Source organism: Notolepis coatsorum (assembly GCF_963971535.1).
Source record: "Notolepis coatsorum genome assembly, chromosome: 14".
Lineage (NCBI taxonomy): Eukaryota > Metazoa > Chordata > Actinopteri > Aulopiformes > Paralepididae > Notolepis > Notolepis coatsorum.
In genome coordinates, this window is record NC_140178.1 from 54,680,076 (window position 1) to 54,696,100 (window position 16,025).

Consider the following 16,025-nt stretch of genomic DNA (forward strand, 5'->3'; position numbering starts at 1 on the left):
GGGGCGTAACTCCCACGGGGGTCTTTGGAATGTGTCCCCCGCATTTTTTCAGAATGCAGTTATGTCGTCCCCCCTTCTGACTACCTGTCCTATTATTATGCAAAGAGGAGTAGATGGGGGTCGCATTCTTGCCCTTATCTAGAGCTAAACCAGCAGCAGTGACGACACCAGCAGTGTGTGTGTGTGTGTGCAGTGAGTGGTGCGTTCCTGAAATCAACTGGGATTGCACTCGCTATTTGCATATCAATAGCGCCGGTCGTCAGGTGTGTTAAATACGACCGGCGCTATTGATATGCAAATAGCGAGTACTTATCTGGGCTTGCGGTATTGCACCCCTGGTATTAAAAAAAAAATCAAGGTAGAGAGGGGGGGGGGGGGGGGGGGGGCCCCCTAACCCCCCCAGCGACGTCACTCGCCACGCCCACAAATCTGTCCCCGGCACACCTGGAGAGAGAGTTACGCCACTGGCAGGCGCACCAACCGACCTGTAGGAGTTGCTGTCAACAACGTCCGATCCCTACCCATCAGCTTCCCACCCCCTAATACTGCCAAATGTATTAGTATGAACGACCAGCAAAGCTGAATGCAATGCGGAGAGCTGGGCTCGAGCCCAGCGTCTCCTGCATTGGTGGTGAGCGCCTTGCCCACTGCAACACCTAGCCGCCCAATACACACAATTGTTAAGGGGATGCAGACCAGAGAAAGACTTTCGTCTTGTTTACATCAGGGTCCCCCATCTTCAATTCATAATGAATTTTAAGTAAGGGTGCAACTTGCTCCATGCAATCCATTCTTTGTGGATCTAGCCCTAAATGTTAATGTTAGAAATGTAAATTACACATTATACACTGAGAAACCACGGCTCTCTGGGAACAACCCCACTTTGCCTGACAGTTTGTCAGCAACTGTTTTCTGGTCTGACTTCCTGTGCTAACTTTTGAATCTACACTGCTGCCACCGCTCGTCGCAGAGGGGAATAGACCACTACACTTCCGCGTTACATTGAAATCAGGGAGGAGATTGCGGGGGGGGTCAAATGAATGAATGTGGACGAGAGCCGTGATGTAAGTGGTTGCCGATACGGCTGTGGGGGTGCTAGAGACATGATCGAATAGACGTTTATGCGCCTCGCTCTCCTGAACACGGCGTGACCCATAACTAATCGATCAGAACTAAATCGGCAGAGAAAAAGCCTATTTTAAAGCACCTATTCCGCATGGACATGCGCAGAGTGCCCATGGAGTCTGGACGACGCGAGATGACGCTCAAATGAATGTGGACTGTTCTATCAGAGGGGGGAGCTTCGATGGTCATGTAAGTGGCTACAGACCGCTGCACTTAAATATAAACATTAGTCTACCTGGAGACTCAATGAGGTAATTGTAGATGTCGCCATAAGACGCGTCTGGCCATTTAGTGGGATAATTTTTTCATTATCCTGTTCAGCTGAAAGGACACTGGCCATCGAAGCTCCCCCCTCTGATAGAACAGTCCACATTCATTCGAGCGTCATCTCGCGTCGTCCAGACTCCATGGGCACTCTGCGCATGTCCATGCGGAATAGGTGCTTTAAAATGGGCTTTTTCTCTGCCGATTTAGTTCTGATCGATTAGTTATGGGTCACGCTGTGTTCAGGAGAGCGAGGCGCATAAACGTCTATTCGATCATGTCTCTAGCACCCCCACGGCCGTATCGGCAACTACTTACATCACGGCTCTCGTCCACATTCATTCATTTGACCCCCCCGCAATCTCCTCCCTGATTTCAGAATCCCGGAAGTGTTACGGTGGTCTATTGCAGCCATTTTCTATAAATAAAAAAATACAGGAAAATATTTTACCCGGAGGACTGCAGACGAGAAGTTGAAAATATGGTTGAAATACGGGAGAATCCCAGTAAAAACGGGAGGGTTGACACGTTTGACACACACACACACACACACACACACACACACACACACACACACACAAACACACAACCAAGCCTTGGCAGGTGTAACGATCAGTGCTCAGCCCAGAGCTATTCATTACTTATTATCTGGTTAAAAAAAGGGGGGGGCTCTGCTTTGGGCCAGCCCCGCGTGTATCCATGATTTGGAACTACATTTCCCATAATGCTGTCTGCTACTAATTGACGCAAATCTTTAGATAAAAACATCCTGCCAGCGTTTGTCCGTTAGTGACGTTCATGCGAGGGAAGGAGGTGTGTGCTGCTGTGTTCCGCTTCTGATAAATAGCATTTGAAAACAACGAACCTCTGAAGATAAATCTACGCCACTATTGAACATGGCCGAAGGAGACAACAAAAGCGCCAACATACTCGTGAGTGGTAACTACAGTGACGCTGTAAAGTAACTTTACCTTAGCTGACGTTAACGATAGCTCTTGCTAGCTAGCTAACGTTAGCTAGGTTGTTTGCTTCCTCACGACTGCATTACGTGAATGTTGCTGTAAATGTCTTTAAGGAGGGTTATGGTAACGTTAGTTCCCGTACTAACGTTAGCTTGCTAGGCATGTGCATTTTCCAACACAAAGTGCTGACTAGCTGGCTTGCTACCGCTAAATCCCTTATCCGACCATCTGTCGGTGTTGGCTTCACTGTTCCGCGATAGCCGGGTTAAAGCTCATGTTAACGCCCTTCACCAAGTCTATTAGACCAGCAAACTGGCGAGTTCCCCAAATTACTATTATCTGAGAGTCGTTCATGGTCTGTATATACGCCGGTAACATTAGAGGAACCGTAACCATCTGATGTCTTAACATGCGTTAGTGAGAAACTCTCCGTGCTAAGTGGCTAATCGCACATTACAATTACCTGGGTAAATATAACGTAAAAAAATAGGCCTTGAGCTATTGGCCCGTTACATTGCGTAATCTGGAAATGAAGAATGTATTGACAAAAGTTCGCACCACGGTGAACCTAGTTCACATGAGCTGTATGTTGTTGACCCACCTAGCAGCAGCCTCGGCCACCTCCGAGCCCACTGCCCGGTCAGCACAGCCGGCATGACATGGCACATCAAGCAGGCCCAAGGACTTATCGTTAAGAAACGTAAAGAAGACTAGGTCAAAGTGCTTTGCATCCGGCCCCTCTAACTTCAAGTATGATTCTTATTGCTTGTTTAATGTAGCCATGTCTAATGTTTGAGGGGGTATTCTGTTGCTTATCTGCGTGGAGCTCCAAGGAATAGTCCCCATCTGGTAATTAAGCCCTATCCCCGTTTGTCATTGGCCAGCATATATGCAACAGTACTCTGCTGTATTCAAATATATTTGCACGGAAAACGTTATCAGGTGCAACTGACTTCTTATGGAAACTGTGGTTGCTGTAGTCTTCATTTTAGAGATGTGTCTAGTACAGTGGTGAACGGATCAAATGTGTGTCGCAAAATTGGGTAGGCCAGACCAAGGTGCTGGTAATCTGTATAGGCCTACTTGGTATACCAACGGAACAATCTTTGACTGGTATTCTGAGCATTTATTTGTCAATCTGGTAGCCTAGGTAGAAAATATGGCTGCCTCAGACTAGCCATTTGATCAACCCTGGTAGTGGTGACTCTGCAGTGTCTGCTGCAGCAGCATGTCATGCACTTGGCTGAGACCTAATGTATGTCTCTCTAATGGTTCTCGTGTGTGTCCAGGCTCAGGAGACTGCCCAGCTGGAGGAGCAGCTGCAGGGCTGGGGGGAGGTGATCCTGGCAGGAGATCAGGTGCTGCGCTGGGAGAAGCCATGGTTCCCTGGGGCGCTGATAGGTGCCACCACCCTAGTCTTCACGTGAGTGTCTCTACACTGCACGTGTTTGGCATAGACGATTATGCTCTATTCCCCCTCATTCGGTAACGCATGTGCAAGGTGCCAATGCCAACACGTACACAAGTATATCCCAACTGCATCAAAAAGGCTGTCTGTTATGATGTTGGAGCCTTGCAATGAAAGGTATGCTGAACACAATGGTCTGGCTTCATGTCTGTAGAAAAAAGCAAAACGGGTTGGATCTTAGGTCACCCTACAAATCTGCTCTGGGTCATAATAAAAATGCCACGGAATGTGGGTGACCGGAGGGGAAAGTTTGGTAACTGGTTAGTGAATAGGGCAGTTCCTTCTTTTTACACTGTTTCACTTTATGCCCTCTGTAACCTACAATCACATTACTTTACCTTTCAAGTTTAGCACTTGTTCTGTCTCATAAGAAAGTATGCCACTTCTGGAGACTTTTATTGAAATATGTTTTGCAGTACCGGCCCCAGTGGGAATATAACCCCTAGCCTGGTGGTGGTAGTGCCATGTTTTATGCTGCATTCAACTATAACTTTGTAGGTTGACATTTTTTAAACTGCAGTCAACTTGAGAGTTCCTAGTAAAAAACTTGTGTTGTGATTTGATTTCTCAACCCCCAGTTCAAGCCTCTGCATAATTTGATGTAATTTCAACCAAGAGTACATTTGTAGTATATTAGCAATGTCATTGTAAACTGTCTTTGACTTGTGAGTTGTAGTCCATGCAAGACAAATCGACAGATCCATCTGTTTTTATGAGCATCTGTCTTTCCGACTTTGAAGTTCAAGCGCATGTAGGTCAGTGACGTTTTCCACTTCCAACTCCCCACCTCTGTCCATAAATTAATGCAGCATTAGGGCTGGGTGGGTATTGTTTTAAAATCAATACAGATACCCCGGAATTGGTACAGATACCAAAAAACGATGACTATACCTTTGCAGAGTTATGTCCATCACATGTGCTATATGAGCCAATCTGAGGTTTATTGCATGTTGGATTGGTTCAACAGATTAAATGGCCAATCACCATCTTTGTTTATGAGATTAAGTAGTTGGGTATTGAAGACGGTTTGTATTGGATGACTCAGCATTTTTTTTAATACGCCCTACATGGATACCTGAGCTACAGTGAATGGAACTCCTAAATCTGGTAGTGTTGGTGCCATGCTACCCATTGGGACATTGTGAAGGGTAGTGGTAATTATTTAGACATTGAGGAGGGCTGGGAAGTATAATCAATATGAAGGTATACAGTCTTTGATATGTGTGGCCTTTTACAATACCCATGTCCACATGTATTATACAATATAGATGTATAGTAAGTTGATCAAAACTTTTCCTTACAGCAGAATAAAAAATGTACAAGAATATATACACTGTGGGCGGCTACGTGGCGTAGTGGGCAAGGCGCTCGCCACGAATGACTGAGACGCTGGGCTTGCCTGTTCGAGCCCAGTGCTCTACATTGCTTTCAGTTTAGCTGGTCGTTCATACTAATACACATTGGCCGTATTAGGGGGTGGGAAACTGATGGGTGGGGATCGGGCGTTGTGGACAGCGACTCCTACAGGTCGGTTGGTGCGCCTGCGCAGTAGAATCAGGGAGTGTCCCACGCATTACTCCTCGCCACAGAGATCGAGCTGCGCAGGTGAAAAGATGCGACTGCTGTTACCTCAAGTACCGGAGGGGACTTGTGCTATGTATGACTTAGTCCACATTGCAGCTGGCTTGTGGGAGGCAAGAAACAGCGTTCGTGACAGGGGAGGGTTGAATTGGATGATACGAAATTGGAAAAAATGGGAGAAAAAGTGAATTAAAAAAAAAAGAATATATACACTGACAACTGTATTATCCCTGCCTCTCTCCCTCTCTGCTGACAGGCTGATCTACTACTTGGACCCATCAGTGCTGACTGGGCTGTCCTGCACAGTCATGCTACTGTGCCTGGCTGACTACCTGGTGCCCACCCTTGCCCCCCGCGTCTTTGGTTCCAACAAATGGTGAGAAGGGGCTGTTGGATGAAGGGGACGTTTTTGGGTACATGTCCATTTTCTGACCTATAAAAAAAATTGTCTTACTCAAATGTTGTGGAATTTCCAGCCCAAAGCTCTAGGTGAGGCAAGATAGGGATGGTATATTTGGTTGTTACAGTCCTTGTAAACAACTTTTTTCAGACTTGTATTCTTTTGTAATAAACAAACTATTGCATATTGTGGTGACCTGATTGGTCATCAAGGTTCTAAACCGACCCATACGCTAGAGTGTGTAGTTTCAGAGTTTCCTGCAGGTTATTCCATGAGATATGGGCAGAGAAGCCAAAAGCAGATCTTCAGTACAAACTCTAGGCACTCTTAAGTGTAAGCCAATCACTCGATCGTGTACCACAGGGTCCAGCGGTCTATTCCATTTGCGATACAGCGCTATTTGATACAGATGGGAAAGGTAATGGAATATATTAGATGAAGGAACATGAAAAATTCTTTATACAATAATTGAAACGTAAATAATACAATTATTCTGTTACAGCTGCTGAGCTATATACTATAGCTACTGTCTAATATCTTCCTTTGAAATTAAATGGGTTTGAGACTCAGCCCCCCCTTCCCTCACTATTGGATGCCTCTGAGCGTTCCCAGGAATAGCTTACAGTAATTAGCGTTAGCTTAGTTAGAGTTGGCATATAACATTAGTTAAGGTTTTTAGCACAACGTGTGTGTATACAGGAAGGGCGAGGATGAAAAGCATGTTAGACCATTGGACCTGTTGCTCGTGGAGTTTCGTTGCACATAGAAATGGCGTGACTCGCGAGATGAGTTGTTACAGAGCTGAATAGCTAGATGTCATAGCTTCTAAAATTGAAATTACAATTGCGCATTGACACGGCCACTACGCAAAACTATTACTTGCACACTGCTCCTAAATTATTTTTCTGGTTTGCACAAATCAATTTTTAGGGTTAAATGTGAGTGAAATGCTTGCACTGTAGAGCCCTGCGACTGTTGGGCTGTTTACTTTAGGACATCTGACTGGCAGGACTGTTGGGCTTTGTTTTGCATCTTGTGAGACTTGTTTCTGCATACTGCTTCAACAATGGGATTAGGGGGACTTTGCAGCGCCATCAACGACTCCTTCAGAGCAGGTTATGGTTGTTCTACAGATCGGCCACACGTACAGCATTGTTGGGTCCTGCACACTGGAAGCAAACCCTGTCATGTTCTCTTTATCTGATATTAAGGTGTGCTCTCGTCATTGCTACACCCCACCAAATGTAGGAATTTAAAACTGACTGTCACGCATGTTAACTCATGATGACTCATTAATTTGTCATTAGCGGTGGCAAAAAAAAAAAAAAACGGATTGATGGCAATTGGCAGGAAACTAACCATGCTTTCCAGCATCACCTGTCATTCAGATTCACCAGGCTAAAGAACCGTCTGGATATCCATGCCAAAATGGAATTCTCTAACAATAATTCAAAGATGCTTTAACAACGGACATAGTTTCCAGCCGTCTTTCCCCATGTCATAGCTACTATGTAAAATAACATGATACTTCTGTTGGACACCTGAAACCAGTGCTGAGAAGGCCTCCGCCTAACTTGTGTAGCCTTGATATTTGGCAGCTCTTCCTGGTCGGACGTCCCCTTCTCTTATCTGGAGCTGACTGTGAGAACTGGACACCCACGGCAGGGATTGAGTGACTGGTCTGCAGTTGCTGCTGGGTGTTGTCCTGACTGAACCCCCTGAGCTCTGACTGTTCCCATGTCCTGACTGAACCGAGCTCTGACTCTGCAACCTTTCATCTACTTCACCCAAAACCAGGAGTTTTATTTTTACTTTTTTCTAATTGTGTAGTCTCGTATCTAGGCCTGCCACGATAACACATTTTGCTGGGCGATTAATTGCCCCCGAAAATATCGCGATAAGCGATATTATTGCGACCGGTTAGAGAATTTTTTTTTGGAGAAATTTATTTCCCAAAACTTTTATTTTGAAGCCCACCGCTCCGTCTTTTCCGGTGTTTAAGACTTTTATTTTGAAGCCCACCGACCGGACCGGAAGTATTGTTGTGATTATCAGGTACTTTTTGGGTACCAGAAAAGTCACGTGAAACACTGCAGACCACTGAATAGAGACGCGTCTCTACTCTCTAGGATTTCATAATCATTATGTTTGCAGCAGGCACAAGTGCAATAAACAAAGGATACAGTCACTGTGTATTCTGCCTCATTTATTGATTAAACAAAACCGACATCAACACAATTTGCCACCGAGCGGAGAGTTTAGTCTCGCAAAAAGATCGCCGACTTGTTAAGGCTTGTTGTTAGGTTAGGTGCTAATGTTGTGCTAGCGTTTTAGCATGGCTATCGTACATAGCGTGATCAATATAACTCGCTATTGATTGTTTGTATGAGTAACGTTAATGCTAGTAGAATAGACACAACGTGAGGTAATCACCATCCATTTTAAACCGGTTATTACCTAATGCTAACGTTAGCAAATAGACGCGACTGGTAACGTTACAGCTTGTTAGCCTAATGCTCGTTAACGTTAGCATAGACAGCCTAGCTAACGTTAACGCTTGTAGAATAGACACAATGAGAGGTAGCGTTAGCAGAATAGACACAACGAGGGTCTTGTTAATGTTGTTATTGATTGATTGATTGAAAACTGTTTACTCTGTTTGTATGAGTAACGTTAATGCTAGTAGAATAGACACAATGAGGGGTAACGTTAGCCCCACGGAGCTCCTGTGCTGTGCTCTGTAGTAAAGCCAGCGGCCCGCCTCCCAACACGGACAGTGACTGACAAGGGGCACTGGGTCCGCCTCATTAAAACAAACGCGCAAATAGCAATTAATCGCGCCCGTCAAAATCATTGCATTCATTTTAATTATCGCGGCAATTAATCGATTTATTGCTTATCGCGGCAGGCCTACTCGTATCCCTGAGGAGGCTTAGTTGCCATGGAAGGAGATTTGTTTATTGGGCTGCATATGACGCAAGCTGCCCAGCGGTACCTTGCCGCAAATGTGTCTTGTAGATCACTAACATGCTGACAATGTGTCTTAAAGACCACTGTTGTAACATGCTGACAATGGTCCTCATTCTCGAACGTGTTCGTAAATACCTTTTCGTACCAACAGTTTTACGAAAATCCTCCTCCGGATTCCTAAATGCGTGAAACGGTCTACGTATGTGGCAAATCTTCATAGCTGGGTTCCCACAAATGACACGAGTCACTTCTTCATGCCCTTTCTCACTCCCCATTCGGTGGCGAATCAGCGTCTGCTCGCACCAGAAAAGGGTGTCCGTCTGAGTGAGAGCGCTCTCCCCCTGTCTCCCGCTGATTTGTCCCCGGGGGCGCTGAACCTGGACCGCTGAAATAGGTGGTCTCGGGTGCGCACTAGTGGGAGCGGGGGGCGTGACACACACAACATCGTTACTGTAATGCTTTCATGCTTGCTTGAATTTTGGGCAGATAAAACCACACGGCAACAACTGGACAATACCCACAAACGATATTTATGGGCAATTTGCGAGTTCAGACCTCAACCAAAACAAGCATGTGGAGCCTCACAGCTCAGTGGATGAAAACATGAAGCCACGTTGCACAGCACTTCCCTGGCTCGCATTAGGCCTGGCAATTTTGTTTGCCATTGCTATGTCTATACATTGGTTTCTTGGGGGGGTGGGCGGGAGTTCGCATCCAAAGACGGAACGAGACGGTACGGAGCTGATTCGACCCCGATGGTGAGTGAGAAAGCACCCTTAAACTGAAATGTGTGTTCTCGTTGATTGAATTCGCATACAGACACACCCCGCCAGCTCCTATTAGGCGTGGCAGAGGTTCGGCATTGCCCTGCACCATGCTGATCCATTCAACAGGTAGCGCGGAAGATTTTTACGACTGATCTCAAAATGAGATTCAAATGTATCAGTGTGAAGGGCGGCTGAGTGGCGCAGTGGGCAAGGCGCTTGCCACTAACGCAGGAGATACTGGTATCGAGCCCAGCTCTCGGCGTTGCTACCGGCCGCCATACTAACACAATTGGCAGTGTTGGATGGTGGGAAAGCCAGTGGGTGGGGATTGGATGTTGTGGACAGCGACTCCTAAAGGCTGAGCCCGAACCCTGTTTTTAGGGTTCGAACGTTCGCCAGGGTTTATCGAACGTTCGAACGTTCGTTTTTTTTAAATTTTTAAATTTGTTTTTTATTGTATTAGATCCTACGGAGGGCGGCATTGCATAGTCTATTGGTGAAAAACATGTTTACAGTGGTGGCTGTTCATGTAAACATGTAATTAAACAAAGCACGCAGAAGAAAATAAACAAGCTACTGAATCAAAGTTACTATGATAAACAATAGCCCTTGCAGTCACGTAAGGGGCTAGATAAACAACGGCATTAGTTTTGTGGCATTAACGTTATATAGTTAGTGTTACACGTTCAATAACAGGTATTCACTCTTGGTCGACGGGGAGGGGAGCCGGGAGGAGAGGCGCACGCTCCTCAACAGACCCGTCCACCGTCTACCTCGGAACGGCCGGCCTCCCAACACGCCTGCCGCCCGTCCGCCCTACCACCGTTCCGAGGTAGACGGTGGACGGGTCTGTCCACCGTGCGCCTGCTGTTTCCAACGCAACCACCTCCCGCCATGAAGCTCGCGCTCCGTGGCCGAAAAAGGCTGGTATTCATTAATGATCCTTCTGCAGGTTCACCTACGGAAACCTTGTTACCGATTACTTCCTCGGCGGGGAGCTAACTACGGCTCCCCGGTAGCTACGGTAAGTCTGTTGAGGCTTCAAGCAAGCAGATCATGGCGGCGTTGCCTGAAGTTAAAAACGAATAAACGCTTGCCGATTGGTGGTAACAGCAGAGGCGGGTGCAAGCGGTGTGACGTAATTGGCAGAATCGCCTGTCAATCAAAATAGAGCTCTGGTTGAGAAATAGTATCCCGCTGCAGCCCGGCAGACCATACTGGTTGAGCCGAGCGCCTGACGCGCCGCTTCACATCACCTCAACCCCGTGCGCATCCTTTATTTTTTTTTCACCGAACGTTCGAACCTATTAATTAAAGTCCGAATGTCAGCGTAACGAACGAACGTTCGGGCTCAGCCTTAACTCCTACAGGTCTGTTGGGTTACGGCGGAAACGGGAAGTATCGGGGGCAGCGTGAGCCTCCCACGCGTTACTCGCCACAGAGTTCGAGCTGTTGCGGTGAAAAGATGCGACAGGCTGCCTCCTCGTGTACCGGAGGGGACACGTGATGCAAGGCTTCTATCCTCACTACAGCCGACCAGTGGGAGGCATAGTCTAGCAACGTTCAAGACAGGGGAGGGGAGTAATACGAAATTGGGATGGGAGAAAAATATTAAATACGGAGAAAGTGGATCCGTGTGGCGATCGGGTTAGTTCTTATTTGTTTTCGGACATGGTTCATTGAGTCATGGCTATAAATGTAAAACATGATTGTTAATGTCGTATTTATTATAATTATTTAATTCCACGGATGTCCGTCATATCGAAGTGATATTGGCATGACTTATTTAGCATGACATCTCATTTAGTAATGTCAATACTGAACAACTGCACGCTTGTCAAGAGCCAATTGCGCAGTCGTTCAGTATTGACATTACTAATTAAGATGATGTCATGCTAATGTCATGTTCTACAGTAGGACTTACTACTATAATACCTCATAAAACGAGTCATTCGAATAATGGAAGCCTACTTTGCTGGAACACATTTAGCACGTATACAGTACGTGTGCCCTGAGGCTGCCTCACGTTTAGCAATGAGAATACATCAAACCAACAAATAATATCATAGCAAAGACAGTATATGGCATATTAATAGTGTATTCCACTATACAGTAGCTATATCGGCGGCGATCGGTTTAGTTCTTTAGTTTGCAGTGTGTAATGCTCACTGTCTCATTGAGTCGGGACTATAAATTCAAAACATAATATTGTTAATGATACAAATATTGTATTAATTTAATTCCACGGATGTCTGTATCGGCAATCCCCAATGACTTGTCCCAGAGAAAGTTGTTAAACACAGGCGCACACCGCGACTTACGACTTTTCGAGTTCATAAATCATACAACGAATTTACAATACAAAGCCGTTGGAGAATGCCGAATAAGTACGTAAATTGAGTTACGAAGGAATTCCTTTAACCTTTATGTCTGTTCGAGAATGAGGACCAATGTGTCTTTTAGATCACTGTTGTAACATACTGACAATGTGTCTTGTAGATCACTAACATGCTGACAATGCATCTTGTAGATCACCGGGAGGAGAAGCAAGGGGTCAGGATTTGTCTAAATATTGCAGTCATGTAATCTGCTGACTTATGTCCCAGGGTGAAGAACACGGAGGTCTGTCTGTACAGTTGTTCAGGAAATGAGCTGGGGGGGGGGGGGTGATGATGATGCCAGTACAGTCTTGCCTATTAGGTACTAATATTACAACTGGATTTGAAGGACATTAGCCTATTTTTAGAGCCAAGTCAGGAGGGTGTGGCTATTGATCTTTACTCTGTGCAAGATGCAACTGTGGCCTCCAGGACTGGGAACTGCATTGCTCAAGTGACTGCCTCACCATGCATCCTCTTAAAGCTGCAGTAGGCAACTTCTAAGAAATTGGCAAGAGGGAGTTTATCTGCCCAGCAGAAATTGAGCTCTGAATCACTTTTCAAGCCAAAAACATCTGACTGGCCTAAAACAAACTTCAATCGGATCTTTTGGGCTTGCCAAGTGGTGTACCTGGGGTTGCATCTAAGACCACTATAGTGTTCCTCATCAAAAGTACACAATGTGAAAAACCACCTTGGAAATATTTATTTAGAAAGATTTGGCTTAAAACCACTGGTGCTTATTAGAGTCTGGGATAACATTTGATGCTGAGATTTCTCCATCTGCTGGGCAAATAAACTCTTGCTAACTTCTATGAAGAGGCCTACTGCAGCTTTAATGCCACTGAAGCCAAATAAGATGGAAATAAACGTGTGGATGGATAGACGTGTGCACGATTAACTAGTGGGGCTATTCTAGTATGGTGTCATGGTCTCAGTTTGGGTCCCTGTACTTGGGGCCTGAAATGGGTAACTAATGATGGCTAAGCAGAAAATGCGCACTTCCCCTAAAGTCAGTTCTGTATAGTGGAAGGTTCTGATACTGGGGCTGCTTCCCTTATGAATGTGAGCATGTATAACTGGTTTGTTTATTCACCATAAAATTGTATTTTGGAGAAGTGGCTTCACGGTAGTTAACGGTCCGGTTGATTAGCTGGCCAGCTGAGAGAAAATGGTCACTTTGAGATGTTTGTTCTTAACACATCCACCGCCATAAACGGCTTACGACGGGTTTGCTGATCATGTGAATTCCGCCAATCCACAGCATACGACGTTATTGAGATCACATTTAATTTTTTTGCCATGGTATTCATAATTCCGCCACCCAGCCTCTGCTGAGACAGTGGGACTCGGCACAACCGTGCAACGCTTCAATACCGTCGCCTGGTGGATGATCGGGCGAGTTACAACCGGAAATGGATCTCTGGTGATCTCGGTGCATCTCGGAAATCCGTCCGGCAGTCACATATTGTTGCGGGACTCTAGACACACATCAGTGTATATGGATCGCTGCCATAACTCAATAATCGATACGATTTGGGCGTTTATTGCGCCATACAAACCGGAAATGGATCTAGTCAATCGACGGCAAATAAGTGGGATCTTTTTCCTCCAGTCTCATCGGCGAACGGTAAGAGGACTAACGTTAGTTTCAGCTTGATTTTTTAAAATTCTTTTCAATGCAAACCGCTCTGATCAATATATCACCCATACTACATAAAGCATTTACTGACGATCACGTAATTATAAACGACCCCCCCCCCCCTTTCATCCGCATAACTAGCGTTCTAGGAATTACTGCAGAAAACAAACATACTTATATTCTAGACGGTATTTTCGTATGAATATATGAATGAAAAAGTGTAACGTTCCTACATCCTGAACGATGGATAATCGATGTTGAATGGGCCATAGTAATGTCAATTTAGCAATACAATTTAGCCCTGCAAAGAAGGTGAACATCTCCATAGGCTTAGACTGGTGGCAGTGACCATACATTGATGGATAGAAGCGTGACAGTTAATGTGTTAAGGAGCAAGTGTCCAGATCTAAAGAGGAAGATTTATTTTTTTATTAAATTGTATTATCTGATGCAACAAAGATCATTACATTGGCATATTATCGGTCCCCCTGCTCTCTAAATAGCTCCACAGAAAAACTCATATCAGCCAACCACTAATTCACGCCCCTCTCCCCAACTCAAGCTACAGTTGGCCTATGCCGACACGTTCTAATCAGAAAACGCAAAAGTACTTAATCGACCACAGGAAAAGTGTTTTATTTTTTTTATAAATATATTTTATATCTTATCGAAGTCTCCCAAAAAAAGCATGGATTGAGAGTCGAACTAACAATGCTTATGGGGGGGGGGGGGGGGGGCGGGCGGAGGCGGCGGAGGCGGCATGTGCACTTCCGCTAGACAAAGCCACCCAGCAATACTATGATAGAAGGTTATGGTTAGTTTAACCTTTGGCCCTAGCCATATTTTCAGAAAATTTGCCTAAAAGTACATGCCCAAGTAAATGGAAGATTGCGCCACTTCTACAAGGTCCACTTGCATATTCTTGGTATCTAGGGACATCTATGGACCTTGGGGAATATATTCAGTGTCAGAAATATGCTTGAGTAAATTGTAATGAACCAAAGGAGAATATAAAATTTATTTTCCATCTTTAGACGGCAATGGTGGTGTAGTGGTTAACACTGTCGCCTCACGGCAAGAAGGTCCAGGGTTCGATTCCTTGGGGGGGGGGGGGGGGGGGGAAGGACGGACAACGGGATGGGAAGGACAACGGGATGGGAAAAGTGCAGAGACATTTCATCGGCGACTCAGTGCATGTGCGTTCCTGTGGGTCGCCCCATCTTGCGTGTAGGGATGGGAATCGAAAACCGGTTCCTAATTGTCCGATGCCTGGAATCGCGTGACTTTCTATTCCATTATCGCTGCCAGGTTTTCCCGACCGTTGCACATTTCAAAAGAATAACGTTGGCGTTAGCATGTAGCCATGGGCAGACTATTTGATTCCTTAAGGGCTCGAAATGTCCTGGGTTTTGGTCATATGCTCCCGAAATGCTCCCGCTGTTTGGCTACTTCTATGTGCAGTGAAAACTACTCGAATGCCTTAGAACAGGGGTCGGCAACCTTTTTGACATGGAGTGCCTGTTTGAAATATAGTTGTAACTAGTGTGCCTCAACAATATTCCATGCATCGTACATTATTTTTTTCTCATCAGGTATTTTTTATGATTTTTACATTATTACATCATTATTGTTATTATTAACAATATTATTATGATGGTTGTATCAACCCTAAATCTGAGTTGGGGGGGGGGGGGGATGCAATGCAGACAAACAGCTGCATACAGTGCGACCATTTCACTCGCATTTTTTTGGACACATCACACACCATCAGTGTGTGTACTGTACGTGTGCTGTCATAGCTCCACCTACAGGCCGAATGGAGAACACCAGGATGTGAATGTGAGGTATATCGTGTAAATACGTTTTGATTGATCGCAAGACTACACTGTAAAAAAAAAAAAAAAGTTACCAGAACTTAAAAATATTTAGTTCAGTTACTGTGCATTAAGGTTTTCAGTTTTCAATCCATAATAAGTACACAACCACATTATTTCAACCTAATAAAACTATGTTTATTGTCATTGTTTTAAGAACACAAGTTGACTTGGTAATACTCACATTTTGAGTAAAAAAATGGCTTAACATGTACAATGTTCAATGAAATAGAAAAATAAATAATAAAATTTGTTGATTAATCCCACTGGTCACAATGGTGACCATAATATTTTTTTTGTTATAAGGCTCTGCAAATGTTACTGAATGATGTAGCAATGTATTTCCAGCTAAATTTAAATAATAAACAAAGGGTCTCAATTAACTATGTGGTAGTAAAAAGAACCAGTGGGAGGATTTCAACAGTGCAAAATATTTCACTAATATTTATTAAAAAAAAACGTAATGCTGCCCCCTGTGCCTATGCAGGCACGTGTGCCTAGGGTTGCCTACCCCTGCTTTAGAACCTAGTCATTGATTTAGTTCAGGTAGTAGGGATGGGAATCGAAAACCGGTTCCCATTGGGAACCGGTTCC

General features: G+C 44.9%; 1 protein-coding gene across 1 annotated transcript in view; it reads left to right on the top strand.

Moving 5' to 3' along the window:
• The first annotated feature begins 2,186 nt into the window (after nt 1-2,186).
• The window catches only part of arl6ip1 (ARL6 interacting reticulophagy regulator 1), a 33,616-nt gene continuing 19,777 nt past the window's right edge, over nt 2,187-16,025 (top strand). The window contains exons 1-3 of the mRNA XM_084328510.1: nt 2,187-2,321; nt 3,641-3,774; nt 5,657-5,776. Of these exons, the coding sequence (XP_084184636.1) occupies nt 2,286-2,321; nt 3,641-3,774; nt 5,657-5,776 (290 nt within the window). The 5' untranslated portion in view covers nt 2,187-2,285. The remainder of the gene's footprint in view (nt 2,322-3,640; nt 3,775-5,656; nt 5,777-16,025) is intronic.